The following is an 18,731-nucleotide window of genomic DNA, read 5'->3' on the forward strand; positions in this document are numbered from 1 at the left end:
CCTGCCGCCACCTGAAAGCCCTGTGCAACCAAAGGAGAACTCTGAACTATCTTGGTCTCTCATAGTGACTCATCTTGCTTGTATTCTTTGAAAGAATTAATTGTCACTGTATCTCAATTTGGGGACCTCTCTATGAAAACTCTCAACACCAGAGCCATCAAAATATCATGCTATTACAGAAAGACTACAGGCACTTAATAAAAAAAAAAATCTGTAGAATATTTTCCAGCTATTCTGAAGATTTTTTTTTTTATAAGCTATTACAATTGACGAAGCTGAAAACTTGCCTTCAAAGCAGCAAATATATTACTTAAATAATGAAAACCAGGCATTATATTCTTAGAATTGGTGTTAATGAGTGTGAATGAAACATCAGTGATAAGTATAAATCAGGTTGATACTTCAGACACAAAAACCCCATAAATGTAGAATTCTCATATCAGTTTCAGGTCTATTTACTAGATATCTGCTTGGCAGTCACCTCCTGTGATCATTTTAACCCACAACATGTGAACTTGGGTGGGAAAACTGGGTAACACTGATCTTCATTAACTAGGTATAGGAATACTGCAAATTGCATGATGGAACAGGCAAACATGTTACCTTTATCTACATGGTAGATATATGTTTCTTGAGTCATTGCAGACAGCAGATGCAAAACATTAGTGTAAATCCTGACTTTGTCATCGCTGTTATCCTCCCAAGTATAATCCTGAATCACATTTAGTAATCCTCGCACAAGAAACAACACTCCTTGTTCTGGATGGTCCTACAGAAAAGAAAATAATCAACCAAAAAAAACCAAACACCCAAAGCAAAGCTCCAACCAATCCCAAAACAAAATGAAGATTATTATGAGGCATTTGGCGGTTTCAAGTCACAGTGTTAACTCTGTGTGAGCAAAAACCACAACACAAACAAAAACTGGCAACTCCTCCCCTGAAGTGTGCTTTCAGAAAATCCTTTTAAAAATCTCTTCCCCATTTTGAGAACTCATAGTCCAACTGCCAGGAGTCGGACTCAATGATCCTTATGGGTCTCTTCCAACTTGGGATATTCTACGATTGTGTTCCAGTTTCATTCCAAAATGCTCATTTTCCCGTAATAATAAACATTCTCTACGCAGCCCTCACAGAGACACTTTGAAAGGCTTTGTTTTATACTCATGGGGGAGTGATGCGGAATTGTCAGCTTCTTAAAACCCAGGGCCCTAAAATCGCCTACTGGGTAGAATTTTTTTAATTCAAATAATGTCAGTAAGAAACAAGTGAATTACTCATATGAGTTTTATGAGAACGTTTACACTGGGAAGTCAAAGTCACAATCAAGAAACTTTTAATAGGAAAGGAATACAGTTACAAAGACACGTCCTATGTAAGCCATGATTTTTTTTGCAAGCAGTTTTAATACTGCACCCAGCTTATTTCAGCTTGCAGCTGGTACAATGCCACCATCACTTGTATGACAAGTTTCAGTCCTCTTCGAACCCTTCCTTCTCATTGTCTGCACTTCAAAGTAAATAGAAAAAGGAATGGTGGAAGCTAGTTACTGAACCCTATAATGCCACTGCAAGTTCTTTACTGAATCTGAGAGTTTGGATCTTCCTCCTATAATCACCTGAGCCATTTTTCTGAGGAGCATCCAGTTCCGACACTGCTCTCCTCAGCATCTTCTGTAGTCAGTGGAGTACAACCACGGTGGCAATGAGCCTTCCCCCTCTAACAAGTTAGCACCTCCATGAAATGCATGGCTGAGGAGACCCCTTGCCATTGGAAAAAGCAGAATACACCATTCTAATTACGAGGATTGAAACAGTAACACTAAGCTGATTCACCCTGTACTTGGTCAGGAAAGAGGAGAATAAAAGAGGAAAGAACTACAATCGGCAGATAGAAAAACGAGTGTATACCAGAACACAATGAAAGTTTACATTAAATGAAACATACACTAAACACAAAAGCAACTTACTGGAACAACCAATAATGTGGAAAAGAAGTTACAAAGGAATTCCAAGAGGAAGGCATCAGAAGGTCGCATCTTTCCATCTACACTGATCATTTTTGGCACTTCAGGAACAAGGCTCACTGCAGCTTTGAAAAAAGCATCAGCTATAAAACAAAAATAGAGGTGCTGTATTATCAGTCCAACTGATAAGGCAGCCAAGTCTGTGATCTGATGGTTGCTTAGGGTTTGCTTCAAACAGACTACAAACAGTGATTGTACGCTTATCTGTGAAGAAACTCAAGACTCAGAAGGCAAAATCTGTGTTAATTCTGACAATGCTGGTTTTTTAAAACATCCCTACACTGCTGGAGACATCTGAAATTATCACTCTTCTGGTTTACTTAATGACAGGGCATCACTGTTTCAAATGCAAGCACATAAAAAATACAAATAACATTAAAAAAACCCCTCACAATTCAAAATTAAGTTGAAGAATGGCTTATGACATAAGTACAGGGAACGAGAAGGGCAGGGGGGTGGTATGCATTAGATCACACTAACTCACACACTAATCCATCCACAAAAGGCTGCTAAAATTCTAAGAAAATACAGCCAACTTCATCTGAGTGTTTACTCACCATCATTAAAATATGAACACAGTATTTGAATTATTGCTATTTACAGGCAGCTATTAAGACATTTTTCATAGCTCTTGGCCTAACCCTACAAAAAAAAACAAACACTGGAACTCAGCTTACGATTAAGTTAATATTCACAAATTAAAAACACTACCATTCCTCTTAGCACATGTAGGTGCTCTTATAGGCTATGAGTTCATTGCACAAAAAATTCTGACAGCAACATTCTTTTGCACTTTCTTGGCTACGTTTCAAAATATCCAAAAGCATCCAAGTTCCATTCAAGTTTTTCAGCCATATAATTTAAAGAATATCCAAAGTTGATACTATATTCATCTTTTATTTTACAAGAACACAGACTGAGGCCATGAAATCAAATTTCAGCAAAGAGGGTTCTTGGCAGAAGACAAGGGGTGTTAGGTGGGAACAGAGATAACTGCTGACAAGCATGCACAGCCATTTCCAGGAGCGCAGCTCACACTGGGAGATTCATTTGAGCACACGAGACTCCAAGCAAATTTGCTAAATATAGTACTGCCTGATATCTATTTAAGCTCTTGAAGAATACCAGTGAAACATTTGCTTTGGAAAAACTAATTCTTCTGACTCTTATTTCTTTTCAGCATATGAGTGCTTGAGTCCTGAACTTTTCAGTACTTGGAACACAGACTCCTTCAGTCAAACCTCATATTTCCAAATCTTGCACATTAATTTGAGGTGAAGGAATGTTTTCTATTTATTTTAAACAGCATATTAGTTTACATAGCCAATCCAAAGGAAGGTAAGCGATCTTCCTCTGAGCTTCACTAGAGGAAGGAAAGTAACAGCAGATGTTCATTCCAGCACATGTAAATGAGTTGGTATCACTTTCACAGTTTTCTATATAGGGAAAAAAGTTGTGCCCCACATCACCTTATAATCAAAACAAGCAAACAGAAAATGAAAAGCCATGTTAGAAAACAGTCTGCATACCAAAGCATATATGTCTGCACAGAGTGCACTCTTGCCTTCTGAAGTTATTTCATAAGAGGACACAATACAATGCAGCATGGTAAACAAAAAAGTGACAGAACAAAACAGCAGTTGCTTTTTCTATCGATAAGAAAGAGGTTTTACTTAGGTACCTCCAGAAAAGTACTGGCAAATGAGAAGATGATCGCTGAGTACACCTCATCTTTTCTAACTACAGAATGGTTCTTACTCGGGAACTAAAGCACATTCATCCTCTTATAAGAAGCAAAAATAAAGTGAGTTCACATTAGTGCAAAGGTTTTATTAAAGATTTTGCAGAAAAGTAACTCTCCTGCAAACACTACCACACCAATCTTCTGTGGAGAGGTGCCACTGTGCGCATCACATGCTCCAAGTTTGGAGTAGAAGTTCACTTCCAAGGCTGTCAACAGAAGTGTTGGCTATTACTAAGTACAAAACAACTATTGGTATTTAATTCTGAATTGCACTGATTATGATTTTATGCAAGAGTGCTTTCTCTACATCTTTTAAAAGTCCATTTATAAAGCTACTACTCCAGACATATTTCAAGTTAAAACCATGCACCAACTTTTCCTGGTACCCAAAAGGCATAAGGAGCCATAATTACCTAAAAGCTATAAAGATGTTTTGCTCTTGATTAAAAAGAAAATAGGAAGAAGATGAAATCCTCTTCTGAAGAAGCATGCCATTTCCTCACCTGTCAGAAGTACAACACTGCTTCTAAAGTGAACCACTTAAGTCAGTTATGTGCTCGCCTGCTCACCACAACAAATTATCCTGATAAAAGTCTTCCCAGACTGCTGTTAATCTTGTGCACTGCACATGACAAACATCGTGCCTTGCCACATTTATCCTTTCACAGCAGCTCCTTCTCTTGGATTGTCCGTAACTCCACACATCTTTCCCTCGAGCATACACGCTGACCTTCAGGCCAGGAAAACTAACAGTCTCACCCAAGTCAGAACTTCCAATAATATTCTGCTACAGGAAAAAAAAAGAAATTACTGTTCAATGTTCTGTTATGTTCATGGAGGCACCTACACGCATATTTAATTATTTTCTACGTTTTTCTATCTCCATATATTTCCATGTATCAATCTTTACAGGCAAAAATTTAACTTACATTATATTTGCTGCATCATTAGCAAGACAATTCATTAAACAATACTAATAAAAGATTTCAGACAGGCAAAAAAAAAAAAAGGAAACAAAACTAGTAGAGATAGGAAAACAATTAAGCTCCTGAAGCATTCCTTTAAGGAGCAGAAGGGAATAGGTCTGGGATGCCTACACAAATTATTTTTAGTCACAGATAAGTTACAGAAGGCCAAGTCCAAAGGACAAGATCAGGGACCACACGCAGCCGTCTGCGTTCCACATCACTGTCTCATCCTACAACACCATTAAGCCCATCCCAATATTTTCAAAAGGTTTTGCTTCCACTTCCGACAGATGTTGGGAACTTAATGAAGCCTTGTGCTCTAGTGCAAAAACCAACAGGTGCAGTTAGGTGCAGTTTTTAATTGTTGCTGGGTTTAAGTAAACTAATGCATGGCAGTTTTAATAACCAAGCTCTGCAGACATTTAGAACTCTTCTCTTTACAACATCAGTGAGGTCACAGTGAGAAATCTGCTACATAATGGAAGTGTGTTTTGCCCTTGAGTTATTGATTTACTGAACGTTCCCAGTCCTAAAACTGTCTAAACACCACTCTCTACAAACTACAAAGATTCTGAAATAACAAAGACAAAATAAGAAAACAGATGTACTGTGATTTGGTGAACTGCAATGTATTATGTAAAGTTATATTATCAATTAACCACATAACGATGTAATTACATGGCTAGCACGTTGCTACTGCTAGTCCTTGACACTTCTAGACAAAGGCACATGGAGGCAAAAAAGTAGAAGGCAAAATACATACAGAGAGATCACACATTCTGACAAAGAACAACGGATGAAAGATTTTTTATCCTGAAGCTGCAGTTAGTAAACACACACAAAAGCACATTAAAAAAATCATAAATAGGAATTTAGAGGGTCAGGCTGAAATTTGAAGTAACCTTTAAAGGCAAAGGGAAAATACTATCAACAACCTCTAAAGAGAAGTCCATTAGTTAAAGACCAAACCAAACAAAGCAACATGACTCAAAAGTTACTATAAACTTTGCAGAGAAAGCAATTCTTCAAATCTCTGAAGTTTTTTTTTTTAAAAACAAACAAAAAAAAAAAAAAAAAAAAAAAAAAAAACCTGCCAATCTCCATTCGGTGATCCAACCAATGCAAATCCTCAGATTTTTTACATAGCTTTTAACAATATATTTCATATAAAAGGCTCAAAAATAAACAAATGAAAATCCAACCTAAGCTAACAAAAGATAAGAAGGAAAGCTCTCTGAGGATGCAAAACCTATACAAGTATTGAATGGATGGGGAAAAGAGCATGAATACGACAAGGTCTCACAGAGAAGTGAAACGACCACTGGGTTCCTTTAGGCTTTGCAGAAAGATGTGTCCTCCCATGAACAGGGCTGAACAGTGAAGAGGTGACAATGTTACAGAGTGCTCTGGAGCATGACTACAAAGAGCTTCTGGTGGAGCTCATGATTCTGAGCAATAAAACAGCTGACAAAATCTAGTATTAGTAAAGCCTGTGGGGAAAGAAACAGGAAAACAGCATTGCTGTAGATACAGGAAGATAAGCTCAAAATAAACTATTTACACTCATGAAAAATTCTGGAGTCATTATGGTTGCTTTCCTGAAAAACACACCCTGAACAGCTGCCAAGAAGGCAAGTAATCGTTAGGCCATTAATGGAAAAACAGAATTGTCATTGTGTCATTTATTGCAGTCATTATGTATGATGTCCTTCTCTACCCAAAACACAGTCCTGACCTCCCAGTTCCTTCTCTTTATCCTTCCAGGTTAAAAAGGTGCTGAGATAAGAGTTTATTTCCTTATCAGAACAGACCATACTGACACAGACTCTTTAGGAACTTATCAACTCCAACAGATGCAATAAGAAAAAACCTGACGATGACTGAAATTGTCACAATACACAGCAGGTAAGCTGCACACACATTTCAAGGCAATACAAAAGGTTGGAGTCTTTGTTAATAGTTATATAATTCTATTGAGAAAACACGAAGCATAATTAGAACATGATTAAAAATTACTAAATATTCCATGCTACACTTTTCCAAAGCATGGCTGAAGCCTAGCAGAATTAGAGAACATTCTCTGTAGTAGCACAAGAATCCATTTTGCAATCTGCTTGTTACATCTAAAAACCAGAGCAATGGATATTTAGAGTACGTTAAGCACTGGGTATGCTTCAGAATTAAAGTCTGCATTTGCTAAACCTACTGACTGGCACCCGTTGATTATGAGAACAGACTCTCCATGTTCGATAAATTTTTGTTTGACAACATTAAGTTTGAAATAACTCATGAAGAATCAATTGAATTACATTATTCACACAGCATATTACTTCTGAAGTGTGGCAAAGGTTTCACAGCCTTTGAAATGAAAGCACTGCTCAACAAACGTTACCAGCAAGCTGCATCATCCATATCCACCTGCTAATGGTGTGACCAACAGCTGGAATCATGCTGTCTTCTCTTTGACAGGCAAAAGCAGCAATTCCACAGGGAGAAAATATATGCAATTAAAATAATACCCATGTCTCAAAATCCAGAAGAGTGACACAACGAAGGATGCATTTAATCTCAATCTAGTCAAGCACTCTCTATGACAGAAAGCATGACTGATGAGAATTCATAATTCCAGGTTGGCAGCATGCCCCTCCAAAGCACTGGTGTGTGACTTAGTTAAAGGAAAAAAGCTCAGGGGGCCCTTAATTGGTTCTCTAGAGATACAAGCAACAAATCTAGGACAAAAATCATTGAAAATGGTCTATTAACTTTATTTTAAAAACTCTTTGGGAGCTGTAGACAAAGGAAACAGTATTCATATTTAATACATTCTGAACAGCACACCTGGACAGACATCCACCTGACTGAAGACGCACTGTACTAGACAGACCTCAAAATGAAGTTCAGTACAATCTAAGAACATATCAGAAAGCTAATTCTGTTCCCCTGCTCCCGCTGTGCAGTTCTTTCACGCATTTGTTCTACGTTATCATACAGGAAGAGCAGGCATACAAGAGGCAGAGCCACTTGGAAGGCTCAGGGAAGACACGACGATTTATTTTTTTCTCTTTGAAGGTGAAAAATTATCAGAAATTCTGGGGGGTGTGGGGAATGGGAACAACCTTTTGCCAATGCTGATTTAAGGATCTGCTATGGAATCTGTGTCTTCTATAACAATATTTCTACCTATGGGCCATATGAAAGAAACTGAATTGAAGCCCACATTGTCACCAGGATTCTGTAACATTTTCACATGCACTTAATGCATAGAAATATTACATACTAGATCTGCATTAAGAAAAATTCCTTGCATTTGTGCAGCTAAGAAATTTTTTTTTACTATTACTTTCCAGCTGTATGTCAACCTAAGACTGTTCCTTCCTCCCTACAGAACTGAAGAACTGATCCAAAATGAAAATAAGGCTATTTTTCTCTGCTAGATTAGTTTTTAATTTCAATCCTTTCCCCACAATACTTCCATAGAACACACTAAGTTTAAAAAACCAATCTCTATATATTTTTGAGCCTCTCTCTCCAAATCATGCAATGACTTTTCTCATTTTAGATTCTTTCCTGTCCTCTGCAAAAGCTCTCAATAGTAACAGCTGCTTACTAGCTCCATTTGTTGTTATTATTAGCCTTTACACACACTTACAAATTCACATTTCTGTTCCAATTATGCCATATTAAGGAAAACCTATTGCAAGAAAAATGACAATTACAATTCTAGTACTTAACTTCTTGGGTGAGTACAACCAATTACTCGGATAACCACATGGCAAATCCAGCAGGCAACTCTGTGATCCGCAAGAGGGAAATGGAAGAATCAGATAGCAGCTCTGGGAGTGTTACTATGGCCCCTCAGTACCGAGAGTGAGGAACACAGACTCCTGCAGTTGGAAGCAGGTCTGCTGTGGCTCTCCAATTGTTGGTAATTGATCAGTGTGAGCCCCACTTCAGCCAATGTTGTTTACTGTTATGACTTGCACATCTTCTCCATTAAAAAAAGGAAATAGTCTTTTTAATTCCCCTTATCTAGCTCAGCAGGCAACTCCACTTTTTTTTTTTTGGCATTAGATATATTGACAATTTAGAAAAGTCATCCTATTACCAACAGAAATGCATCCTGTCAAATCCAATTTAATAACATATTTAAAGTGAAAACTCAACCCACTACAAGAGCTAAACTCACTGTAAGGTTTTTAAAAGTTAAAAAGAAATCCAAGAATACAAACTGCAAAACGCAGCAGCTGGAGTCTTGAAAGGAAAACTACATGCAAACACATCCCATTACCAAGTGAACCATCAGATCACGTGCTGTACTTTTCAGTTTTATATTTAAGACTATAAACAGGAGGGAAATCAACTTTTCAGATGGGTAGATGGTGATAGGACAAGGGGGAATGGTTTCAAACTAAATGAGGGGAGATTTAGGTTTTGATTAGATATCAGGAAGAAGTTTTTCAGTGAGAGTGGTGCAGTGCTGGCACCAATGCCCAGAGATGCTGAGGATGCCCCGTCCCTGGAGGTGCCAGGCTGGATGGGCCCTCTGCAACCTGTTCTAGTTCTGACCTTGTGGTTGGCAGCCCTGCCTGCAGCTCAGGGTGGAATCTGATGATCCTTGAGGTCCCTTCCAACCCAAGCCATCCTGTCACTCTGTGACTTCACATCCTAGTCTAATACTATCATTAGCTGCACACTCTTAAGCCTTCATGCTGCGTTGATTTCAATAGATAGGTGCAGATTTGGAATCAGTTAATTGACTGGATTTGAATTTGTTTTTATGAATTAATCATTATTCCTTACACACATGAAATACACTGAGACAGACTAAACTTTCAAGAATGCTTTATCTGACTACAATAGAGCAGAATATGCAAAGACAGATCACAGAAATGTCCAGAGACTGGTGCCACTGTTGCCTTTTTAACAAAAGCTAAATTACTCATGCAAATGAGATGTCTCTGAATAAAAATTACACTCAGAAGAAATTTCCTGAGGAAGCAAACAAGTGCTTAACTGTAAAACCTTGCTAAATGAATCAAGTTACTGAACCACCACCAATTCTGCTTGTGGGTCTAAAATTCAGAAGAATGGTTAATAACATATGAACTTTAGAAATTGACCTCATAATACTTTGCGCACACCTGCTGCCTTAAAAGATTTCAGAACAGAGATGCTTGCTCATTGTTTAGTGAGAGCATTGTGCACTCACAGCTGTGCGCATGTATCACCTCTTCACCCTGAGAAGAAAGGACAGCTGCTGGTGGCCACGAGCCTGTCAGACAAGACTTGGATCCCAAAAATGGTGGGAAAGCAGTTTCAAAATTGAAGAATTATTAAATCACAGAGTTGGTCCCAGCAGCAGCAGAGCAGAGTCCTCAAGGACTTTATATGACAGAAAAACTGCTCTGGTTTTGTTTTCAACAAAAGATGCACTGCACCACAGTGATGACAACAAAAACTGGTACAAATGATAGGGTAAGCTGCTTCATTAGGGTAAGCTCTACAGGAAAGAGTCTATTTTTTGTTAACTCAGTTATGTACAAAGAAACTGCAAAAATAGTATTTTCACAACAACCAACTTTGCAGATCTTTTATTTGCACAGCATTCTTGAGCACAACAGGCAGCTTTGCCCTAAATCCCTCTTCATTGCTCCATGGGCAGCATCACATTCAAAACAAAGAAATACAACCATCATCCTGTACTAAAAAAAATCCTAATCAGCATCCTAAGTCAGCTTTTTTGTGCAGCTGGAACTTACTGGTAAATGCAGAGAGAACATCAAACTGAAAAGGAAACCCAAGTAAGTGAATAAAAAGATAGATTTCCCTTTTATTCCTCCTACAAGGCAGAAGTCAGGCTGGGTAATGAATCCCAGCTCTGTCTCCCTGTAAACATGCATTTATTCCCTACAGTGGTATTAAAAGGCTATCAAAGAGGTTTCTACTGCAGAACCCATATCCAATTCCGATGCATCTCCTTACTTGAAAATCTATCCTTTTCAATATTCTGCAATCATCTGACTGCTGGCAAGTTAAACGCACTTGGAATTGCTTTCCCCTTACTTCCTGTAGATAAAGCCTTTCCAAAGATATAACCTATGAATTCTGTGGCAGAGTACACACAACAAGAAACCCAGCTACAATTTCAATTTTACTGTGTTGATACATTCCTGTGGTAAACAAGAACCTTTTGTAACCCAAAGCAACCACAGCTTAGTCACCCATTTGGTCTATGCTGCTTTACTTCAAAAGAAAGCATGATTGACCTTCATTTCAGTAGCCATAAATATTCCCAAGAGGCTGACCAGCACGATCTTACCCAGCTCACTGTAGTACAGTAAGGCAGGGCAAGCGAAGCTCACTGCCAAGCGAGCCATCACACATTGGTTATAGCTGGGACAACCTGCTACTGAACACCAATAGTAAAATCCAAACTCTAAATGCCAAAACTGCCTTCACAGTGTCAAATTCAAGTGGGAAAAATCAACTGTAGCTTCTAGAAAACATACATATTTTTATTTTCACACACAGTTCTGCCTGAATTTTAAATATTCACTGCAGGAGCCCTAGCAACAAAACACAGTGGCTGCAAGAACAGAGTGAATCAAGCGCAGAACGCACAAGACAATATGGCTGTAGTTATCACAGGTTAAAACCATCAAACAAAAACATTCGTAATGGTCTCAGAAGAAAGCAGAGATAAACCAAAGAATTAACAGACACAAGAAAGGATGTTGCCAACTAATCCCATTTACTGCTTTCACTTTTATACTGAAAATATGTATATGAAAATGCATTTACCATTTTAGAGTTGACATTCAGAGTTAATATTAGAACTGCAAAATAAAGTAGAATGACAGCATTTCAAAAAGAAAAGATACTGCAGACAGTTAAAGTTAGGAGACTTTCAGAATAGGTAACTGTCTTCCTTTGCAGCATGAACGTGAACAAGACCACAATTAAGTGGTGATATAGATGGATTGCTCACATACACTTTCTGGTGTAGCTACATATTTTTCTACAAATCACTTTTTGTCAGTGTTTCAAATTACTTAAGACTGAACTAACAGGAAGAAAAATCTGTACTCAGGCTCCATTTCAATTACTAATTCAGATTTAAGAAAAAATATGTCAAGTTCCTGGTGTCACTGGCTTAAGTCTTAAATCTTTTCCAGCTTTTTCCTAGACTTTGTCAGCCTCTGTGCTGCTAACAGATTAACTACTTTCTTCTTTTGCATTTATGTTAAAGCACACTATTTGTGATTGGAGTTCTTGGACAATCCTGCAGAAGAACATTCCATATGTTTTTTTGCCCACCTCACATCCACAAGTATGTAAATAGGATCAGTTGTCTTAGTTATTTACCCCACGGGATTAGTGACAGAACTAAAAAGTTGCTTCAATATGACATGCTTCCATTGTTACTGTGTGTAAAACAGACTTGTAATTACATCTGCTATATACTTGCATGACTTATAATCTCAATGAAATTATTATTCAAAGCTAGAAATACTTCTGAAATAGGAAAACCTTTAAGCAAACAAACTCCTCCCTTACCTTGTGAAAGGCACTGATTTGCCAGAGCAACCTGTCCAGAGTGCAGATACAAATTAAGACGTGTAAAGATGCTGCTCAGAGATGGAATTGTAATGAAGCAGAAGGCAACACAAGCCTAAAGCAAAGTTAAAAAAAAAAAAAAAAAAAAAAAAAAAACTGAAGAAAATTCTTAGCTCAAGAGTTACAGCAATCATCTCTGATTTCATATGTGATTAGGAATGCAAATCTGTCAATAGGTTTAAGGAAAGATTTTGAATAAGAATTAGGTATTATCTGAAGTCCAAAATCAGCAACTTTGTATCTCTCATTATTATTTCAATAATTATAACAATATTTGTTACTAATTATTGTAACTACCATAGATTACCTCTACATTCAATCTATGACTCTAACTCAGATAGGCCTTCTTAAGTAACCAGGTTTTGGTCTTGAGCTACAAGCTGATTTTTTTCATTAGCATGTTGTGCTTTTATTAGACGTAGGGTGCTCAGGGGCAAGCCACGTACCAAACTCCTTATAGCAACATGCTGTGCACGACTGGGAGGAATGAGATCTAGCATGGCATGCTGCTGATTTAAACCAACTGGAGCAGCCCAAACATCCAGATGGAATGAGTGATTCCCAGCCATCACAAGCTGCCACCTCAGTTACTTCTCTGTCCAGGACCCCAAGTGCAAGTCCATAAATGAAAACTCATTCATTAATAACAACATACTCCTTCACAGCACATAAAGCAGCAGCTGATCTCTGTTGCTATGTTTCAGGTGAGAAGACTGGAACAAAAAGAACCTGAAGAGTTTGTGAGTATTTCAAAACTCTTCCGGCTACCCTTGGAAACACTAAAGCCAAAGGGAGCTCTTCATTTGAAATTCAAGCACTGTCTTCATAGAATGATTTGGGTTGGAAGAGACCTTTAAGGATCGTCTAGCTCCAACATTCTTCTGAAGCAGAGATCAGGTCACTCAAAGTTCCTCCCAACCTGAATGTGGAGACTTCCAAGGGTGGAGCATCCACAGCTTCTCCGGACAACCCATGCCAGCGCCTCAACATTCACAGTAAAGATTTTCTTTCTTACCTCTAATCTAAATTTACCCTTTTTTACTTTAAAACCATTACCCATTATCCCATCAATTACAGGCTCTGGTAAAAAGTCTTTTTCCATCTTTCTTATAAGGCCCCTTTAAATACTGAAAGGCTCTATGAGACAGAAATTTGAATTTATTAATTTTCCTGTCTCCCTTTCTCTGTGTGACTGAGTTACACATAAATTAAATGCTTTATTTCAAATACAGTATGAAAAGCTGAGCTTTCTAGAATGAACATGAGCGCTTCTGGGGATAGAGACAGTGTTGTCCTTTCTTGACACAAAGCTGTCAGTGGATGCTTTGGATCTACATTTTCTTAAACATAAGCATTTGGTTTTAGAGATTAAGGATCAATGGCATCGAGAGATAATGAGATTACAAACAGAATTAAAAAATAACACACTGCTTTTGCAAACACTAAACTTTGGTGGCAGCAGATATTAGTACTGCTTAGAAAACAGGCTCAAAACATATTAGACTCCTACCTACCCTGACAAATGCAGCGGTCTTTCTAGAATGATTTCCTCTCATCACCTTTCTTGTCTCCATTGCTAGTTGGTTCACAGACTACATGCACACAAAAAAAGCAAAACATTAAGAAACGTGCAGCTTTCTTAGGTCATTTGCAAATAACAAACTGCATGCTTTACTGCATGCTGTTAGAGAAGAGAAACTGTCAAAAAGAATTCAGGTATGGTGTGCCTCCACTGTATTATTTAGTTTTTACTCTCTCCCCACTTGGAGAATTTTAATGACTGATTCTTTAAGTAAACATGATTCTGAAGGTCTGTCAATGTAGGGTTTTCAATTAATTCAAGACTTGAAACTATCCCTTGTTTCCCAGCTAAAGCAGTGGCATCACCTCTTTTCTAAGCTAGAAATCACATACAACTCACTAAAAAACATGACCAAAAAAGTAGGATTTAAAAGGAGATATGATGTAGTGTATCACACAAAGGAATTGGTTGCAGCAAATGCTCATCTGCCATATCACTGTATACAGAAAAGCAATTAAGCTTCTATCCATGTCTGCAGATCAGACCCACTGCTATACAGAGGATTACATAAGAGAGAGCCCAAATTCCAAACACATAAGAGTACCATTTATGGTACTTTGGCCTTGAAATCTCTCCCAGTATAACTAGTTTTCTTTGTTGCTATGATATCTATCGTGCACCGGGACCTCAGAGTCAAGCAAGAAGTTTGGAGAGTTCTGGATGATAAAAATGAAAGATGAGATCAAAGTCTACTCCTAAAATACCCGATGTAAGGTCGTTAGTCATTTTGATAGTGACCAATAATCTGGGTAGGGAATGGGAGAATTGCAAATATATCCCCATCTATTAAAATAATGCAGATAAACTATTGCTTACATGAATTAGCTGGACTAGAACAGGCTCCAGATTGCAAAACATAGACCTAGCTTCAACATAGAAACTCAGTTGCTGTTCAAAGTCACGACCGAATGAAACCTATAAAGGACACATACACAAAAAAACATTATATTGTTGTACAAGCATTTAACTGTTTCCCAATAATTAAACTTCAGAAAAACCTGCATGTTTTGTTGTTGTTTGCGTACATTCCACTATTTTGCAAACCAAATATTTATTCAAGAAAACAAGATTTCCTAGATTCATGAGAAGTACTTTCAAAACTGGCAGAACACCCGATACTATGGAACTGGGAAACACAGGCTTGGTTAAAAAACAAACAACACAAATCCAGGAATACATCTGTACTCAGGTTCCTAATTCCAATTTACATAGTGGGCCCTCAGGAAAAGTTATTTTTCTAACTAGGTATAGCAGCAACAAAGTAATGGCAGGAAATAAGTCAAAAACAATTCCTACTTGAGAATGCTCTACTTCTAACCCTCTGGATTTTAAAACCCAGCATTGTCAGCTGGAGTGTCTGAGCTGTCGATCAAAAGCACAGCGAAAGAAAGTCTCCAGGCAGGCTATATTTATGGATACAACTATTCTATATTTTTTTTTCCTAAGGGTCATGGCTGCATTATATCTTATTTCTCAAGTCACACATAAAATAAGTTTTTAGAGAATTGAAGGAAAATTACATTTAATTCACACAATGAAAGATCAAAGGAAACATACAAGAAAACAAAAGATTGCCTCTAATGCTGCAGACCCAACTGCCTTGCTTGTGTTTATGCAACTGTTCACTCTGCCCTACCCTTAAGAAAACTGAATACCTTAATGTTCAGTTTAAAAACTGGAACTAGTAATTTGCTACTCTGGGACTTTTTTTTTTTTTTTTATTTTTACCTCTCCCAACCAAATCTATAAAAACACATCAAGTATTCTTCAGTGTGTGAAATCTTCCTAAGGGAAATTATATGTAGGTTGCTGCAAAAGTATTGCTTCCTATTTATTCCAATGCAAACTACAGGAAATGCAAAGAACACACTAACACCATTTGACAGAGCAAATTATCAGCTACAAAACACTGTTTTTCCAAGACAGTCACCACCACTAGCTCTGCATTTTCACTAGCAGTGAACAAGAGCTGCATGTCACACTCGTACAAACCTGCACCAGCGGAGGTGAACTGCTGTCACCACTGCTGAAACGCACTCCTCATTGCTCCAACACCCACTGCTTGCTCTCCATCAACGTTCACAAGTGTCCACGAATGTCAGTGGGTGCCAATTTTACTGCATGGAGGAATTCAGTGACACATCTTTGCTCCATACGCACTCTCACATCAGACGCAGCTCTGTCAGGCTGTCCCTCTGCTGCTGTCTGTCACACAGCAATCAAATGTAATGGGGTGTAGGCAGGAACGTTCAACCTCTGCTGCCATCCCACCAACATTCACCTCTGACATTGTGGGCCAACACAATGAAATAGGAGCCAATACTTTTGAAGCAGCTCTTGTATATTACTCTGCATGAAAACCTTAATACAAATACTTTAACCACCACATTACAGAACCTTAAAATTAAAGCTGAAGAGAGTAAATAACAACCCGGAGATACATTTGTAGAATTAAAAGGAAGAACGAGGACAAGCAGAGACAAAGCCTGCCAGTCATGACTACGTGAAAGAAAAGCCAAGCACTGCAGGCACCTGTGTAGAGAATACCAAGAGAAGAACTTAAAACACCTCTGTAAACAAACAAACAAATGAAAAAACCCACGTCACAAATACAGGGGACAAGATCCAACTTAAATCTATTTGCTAAAAGGGAGAGAGGGACTAAAAATTAATTTAATGACAACAACTGGAATTTTTGTGGGGCTACTAATGATAGAAGTTATCTTATTCCTAATAATAAAATGATCCCATTTGGGGGAATCAATAAAATGGGATCATTTTATTATGGGAAGGGGAATTTCATTTGCATAGAAGTGATTTCTGTGATCATCTCTCTAAAGCTGCAGTATAAAAGGTTAATTACTATTAAACTTGTAAATACTCAATATGTTTTACACAAGCAGAAAAATATGATTAAATACACATGTACAGTTTAACCATACCACACCATGCCAGCTTCAACACTGCATTATTTCTTTCAACACTTGCATACTCAATAAAATACACTGGTTCAGGTTTTCAGCAGCCTTAAATAAGTCATGTACCATCTCTAATTCTGGTGCATAGGCACCTGTTTCTCATGAAAATCCCAGCTATCAGGTACACCCCAACAGTTGCACACAACTGCCACTCACCATTTTTATGAATCCATTTATCAAAGCTGCTAACAACCTTTTCTCATCCTCAAGCGTCAGAGCACTGTAACAGAAGATTTACATTGCAAATTCTTGAATATTGCTTAACAACTTTTTTTATCTGTAGGAGTTCAAATGTTACATGCTAACTTTATGCCTATATAAAATATTTATTGCATGCTAAGACCACTAACCTAATAATTTCAGTTATAAAACAAAGGAAATAATATGAATGTCATGAAGACAATGATGCACGAAATTCCAAATTTTGTAGAAATATAAAAATTGCTAAGAGTCTCTTTACATTTTACAGAACCTTAGATTTAGTATGAAGACAAAGTTCAATGTTCTTAACTGGAGCAAGTAAGAAAATGGCTTAAGTCTTGTGTTACAACCTGAGAACTTAAAAGGGAATTGATTATAGAAAAGTATTAAGTAAAGTTATTTTTAGGAAGAAAAATCATCCTATTTATGGGGGAAAACTTTTCAAATACACACGGAATAGTGTATAATAATGTATTTATTTATAATGTATTTATTTAAGAGACAACACTACCTTGTCTTTTTTTTTTTGAAAAATCCTATTACACTATTTAAAAATTGTCATTAACATCTTGTTACTAAAACAGAAAGGCAGCACTGTAAGAACTAGACTGATATGTAAAAATTTTGTTTTCAAGATTGTCATTGATATCAATTCTATTTCAAATAAGATTTGAAATAAATTCACATCATGTGAAAATCCACCAAGTCAAATCTGTTTTACTGAAAACAGATAAACAGTTAAATAACAATTAACTACAATTTAATCCCTGTATTATGTACTCAGCTCCAACTTTGACCTTTAGTTATTAATTACCATTTACCAATAGCTCAGACACCAGATGGGAAGAGGACAGTAGTTTTATTATACAAATTCTGTAAAAGCAGAAGATAATCATGATGCGATTTTCTTTATTAGGGCTTTGCCAATCAAAAGAGACAACTCTGAGAGGATCACAACAGTTGTAATGGGATCGCCAGGTCAATTATAGGTTTCCAGTTCAATACCAAATCAAACTGCTACCGTTCTGGAGGCTGTCATCCTCCAACAACTGTTACTATGCCAGTGAGCCCCTACAAGTGGCTTGGGACTTTCCTGAACCAGGATGTGGGGAAAAAAAAGTCAGAGTTATTTCAAAATAATTAGAAATATGATGCTTTGCTGATATTCCTAGGGATCTTCCAGGAGTCCTTTTGAAGATTTCACAACCTTTGGTTATGACTGAAAGTGGCCAAAATAAAAGGATAAATTGAGGATGGCAATCTGTGTTTTAATGTCCACGTATTCATTGAAAGCTCATAAATAGTTTATTATTCACTATAACTCAAAGCTGACATTAGTTTAATTGGCAAGAGGATCTTTAATTGTATTTTAAGTGCCTTCCTTAGACAAACCTACAAAATTGCTGCTGCTTTCCTTTCAAAATTCTGTTTCTCTCTCTCTACAGGTGCATAAAGCACTAATTAAAGAATAGCATGTGCTATCACTTCATTGTACAGCTCTTCCCTCACCACTAACTGGATTCATGCCTTAATCCATCATAAAACACTCTCAGATGAGCAAGATTGTACACCAAGAAGCCAAAGTTTGTGTAAGCAGTTATTAGTAGGAGTAAAGT

General features: G+C 37.4%; 1 protein-coding gene across 3 annotated transcripts in view; it reads right to left on the reverse strand.

Moving 5' to 3' along the window:
* VPS35L (VPS35 endosomal protein sorting factor like) overlaps positions 1-18,731 on the reverse strand; it is a 54,335-nt gene that overhangs the window by 9,622 nt on the left and 25,982 nt on the right. For 2 of the 3 annotated variants that reach the window (XM_042835340.1, XM_042835342.1), the window contains exons 23-28: positions 17,071-17,134; positions 14,753-14,851; positions 13,869-13,946; positions 12,295-12,409; positions 1,969-2,108; positions 604-769 (exon numbers count right to left, since the gene is read on the reverse strand). In XM_042835340.1, the coding sequence (XP_042691274.1) occupies positions 604-769; positions 1,969-2,108; positions 12,295-12,409; positions 13,869-13,946; positions 14,753-14,851; positions 17,071-17,134 (662 nt within the window). The remainder of the gene's footprint in view (positions 1-603; positions 770-1,968; positions 2,109-12,294; positions 12,410-13,868; positions 13,947-14,752; positions 14,852-17,070; positions 17,135-18,731) is intronic. The other variant, XM_042835341.1, reaches the window with a different exon arrangement.

This window comes from Centrocercus urophasianus, unplaced genomic scaffold, assembly GCF_019232065.1.
Source record: "Centrocercus urophasianus isolate 14NV4802_14NV808 unplaced genomic scaffold, USGS_Curo_1.0 seq_51, whole genome shotgun sequence".
NCBI lineage: Eukaryota > Metazoa > Chordata > Aves > Galliformes > Phasianidae > Centrocercus > Centrocercus urophasianus.